Source organism: Brassica rapa, unplaced genomic scaffold (genome assembly GCF_000309985.2).
Source record: "Brassica rapa cultivar Chiifu-401-42 unplaced genomic scaffold, CAAS_Brap_v3.01 Scaffold0161, whole genome shotgun sequence".
Classification (NCBI taxonomy): Eukaryota; Viridiplantae; Streptophyta; class Magnoliopsida; order Brassicales; family Brassicaceae; genus Brassica; species Brassica rapa.
The window spans coordinates 14,265-16,991 of NW_022610105.1; the positions used below are offsets into that span (position 1 = coordinate 14,265).

At 43.3% G+C, this 2,727-nt stretch overlaps 1 protein-coding gene across 1 annotated transcript; it reads right to left on the reverse strand.

The window, feature by feature from the left end:
- Window positions 1-1,324: 1,324 nt before the first annotated feature.
- LOC117129803 lies at window positions 1,325-2,376 on the reverse strand. The gene is made up of 3 exons (XM_033283044.1): window positions 1,647-2,376; window positions 1,452-1,567; window positions 1,325-1,339 (listed from the first exon to the last, which is right to left on the reverse strand). The coding sequence occupies exons 1-3, from the start codon at window positions 2,374-2,376 to the stop codon at window positions 1,325-1,327; spliced, it is 861 nt and encodes a 286-aa protein (XP_033138935.1).
- Window positions 2,377-2,727: the final 351 nt, after the last annotated feature.

Consider the following 2,727-nt stretch of genomic DNA (forward strand, 5'->3'; position numbering starts at 1 on the left):
GTGCTTCCTTAACTGTCTTGAACCATAGGCGATGACCTTTTCATCCTGCATCAGTACACAACCCAGTCCTACTCGAGAAGCATCAGTGTATACTGTGTAAGGTCTTCCTGGAGTAGGTAATGCAAGAATAGGTGCTGTCGTCAAAGCTTCCTTTAATTGTGTAAAAGCCTTTTCCTCTTTCTTATCCCATTCAAATGATATATCTTTCCCAGTCAGCCTCGTCAAGGGTTTGGCCATGATGGAAAAGTTCCTCACAAACTTTCGATAATACCCAGCCAATCCTAGAAAGCTTCGAATCTCGGTAGCGCTGGTAGGGCGTGGCCAGTCCTTAACTACTTTAACCTTTTCAGGATCTACTGCAACTCCCTTCTCTGACACTCGATGACCAAGGAATCCTATCTCCCTTTTCCAGAAACTACATTTACTAAACTTGGTGAACAACTTATGGCTTCTTAATCGCTCCAACACCTTTTGGAGGTGCTCTGCATGTTCCTCTTTACTCTTGGAATAAATAAGTATATCATCAATAAATATGATTACAAATTTATCCAAGTAATCACGAAATATATCATTCATCAAGTGCATGAAAGCAGCCGGCGCATTAGTAAGACCAAAAGGCATTACCACAAATCATAGTAGCCATACCGGGTCCTAAAAGCCGTCTTCATGATATCGGACTCTGATATTGGGATTTGATGATATCCTGATGCCAAATCTATCGTTGAGAACCAGCTTGCCCCCTGAAGCTGATCCAACAATTCATCGATCCTTGGCAAGGGATACTTGTCCTTTACTGTAACATTGTTAATCCCTCTATAATCGATGCATAACCGCATGGTACCGTCTTTCTTCTTAACAAATAAAACTGGTGCTCCCCATGGTGAAGAACTCGGTCTGATAAATCCTTTTTCTATCAAATCTTCCAACTGCTTCTTTAATTCAGCAAGCTCAGCTGGAGCCATTCGATAAGGTGCCTTAGCTATTGGGGCTGCTCCCGGCTCTAATGTAATGGTGAAAGGATCACTTCGTGGTGGAGGCAATCCTTCCAATGGCTGGAATACATCCTGGTATTCTTTTACTACTGCTCTCTCTTCCAACTTTGTCCTTTCATTCAATTCTCCTCCAAGGGTAGTTAGAGTTACAAGATATACCTCGCCCTCGATCAAATCTTTCTTAACTCTTAAGGCAGATACAAGTGACACTCCAGCACTTGGACATATTCCATAGTATGTCGTTGATGGTTGTCCGCTTTCTTCAAGTGTAATTCTTCCTCGACCACAATCCAACTGTGCGTAGTATCTCGACAGCCAGTCCATGCCCAAAATCACTTCGTGTTGTCCTAAAGGAACAACTAGCAGGTCTGCCGGATATATTGCATAGATTGGAATCCCAAGTACACAACTATCGGCACGAAGGTTATGGTTCCCGGGGGTTCTAACTGAAACACCTACCTTTACTCTAGTAAAGGTTCCCTTAAAACTCGACACTACCTCGGGTGTCACAAAGCTATGTGTGGCACCCGAGTCGAAGAGAACATGCACATAAACTCCACCAACACACAATGTTCCTAAACAATATTTATTTCACATTTTATATTTCATGCATCAAATTCACACAAACAAGCAATGAGTTAAAACCCTACTTACCTGTGATCGGTCCCTGATGGGGCTGTTGTGGTTCGGGTTTTTCTAACTCTAAAGCATTCACTTGCTTTCCAACTGCCTGGCGCTTCGGGGCTGGTTCAATCGCTAGTCTAGTGGGTGGTGCTGGAAGCGTAACTTGTCTCTTATGGGGACAACTGTTGGCATAATGCCCTTTCTCACCACACGAGAAGCAAGTAATATAATCAGGGGCTTTTCTTCCCTGACTATAAGGACAACTGCTAGAAAAATGTCCTGTACCACCACAAGTGTAACACACATCTGGGCCATTCGTAAACCGTCTGTCATTCCTTCTTCCTCGGCCTCTCCCTCGATTAAATTGTCCTTTATTATTCATTCTTCGTACTCCTAGCCCTTCAGTTCTGCGAGATGGCTCTGCATGTTTCATCATGGCTTGCTCCTTCTCCATACCTTCTTCAACATTTACCGCTATCTCCGCCAATTCATAAAGGCTATGAAACTTCACTACTTGCAGTCGGCTAGCAAAATCCACTCGCAATCCTCTTATAAACCTTCGAATTAGTGCACCTTCATTCCTTGCTCCATAAGGAGAATATTTCCTTAGCTTTGTAAACTCTGCCTCATACTCCCTGACTTTCCGGTTGCCTTGAGTTAACTCCAAGAATTGAATCTCCAGCCGGTCTTTTGCTTCAGGTGGAAAGTATTTCCGTTCAAATTCAGTTTTAAAATCTTCCCAGTCGATCTCTCTTCCCATATAGTATTCTTCCACGTTATCCCACCAATCAGAAGCATCTTTGGTCAAGTAGTATATTACCACATCCTTCTTGAAATTATCAGGGCAGTGGATGGCCCAAAAGTTTTTCTCCAAATTCCTCAGCCATCTTGACGCTTCGAAGGGATCTGTTCCTCCAGGATATCAACGGTTCTAAATTTCTTCATTAACATGACCATCTTCAGGTAATCAGGAGGGGAGGATGGTCTTTGCTCTGATGATTCACCGGTTCTATGATCAAGTCTATCTAGCAAGCCTTGTACTAATACTATAAGAGGATCAGAACTCCCAGCTGTCCTCTGTTCTTGCCTACAACGTGGCTCGGGCGTCCTT

Bases quoted from the DNA above. Each gene is read 5' to 3' on its own strand.
- LOC117129803 (XM_033283044.1), bottom strand. From the start codon at position 2,376: ATGGGAAGAGAGATCGACTGGGAAGATTTTAAAACTGAATTTGAACGG. The intron at 1,568-1,646 runs GTAAGTAGGGTT...AATATTGTTTAG, and splicing joins CCATCAGGGACCGATCACAG to GAACATTGTGTGTTGGTGGA.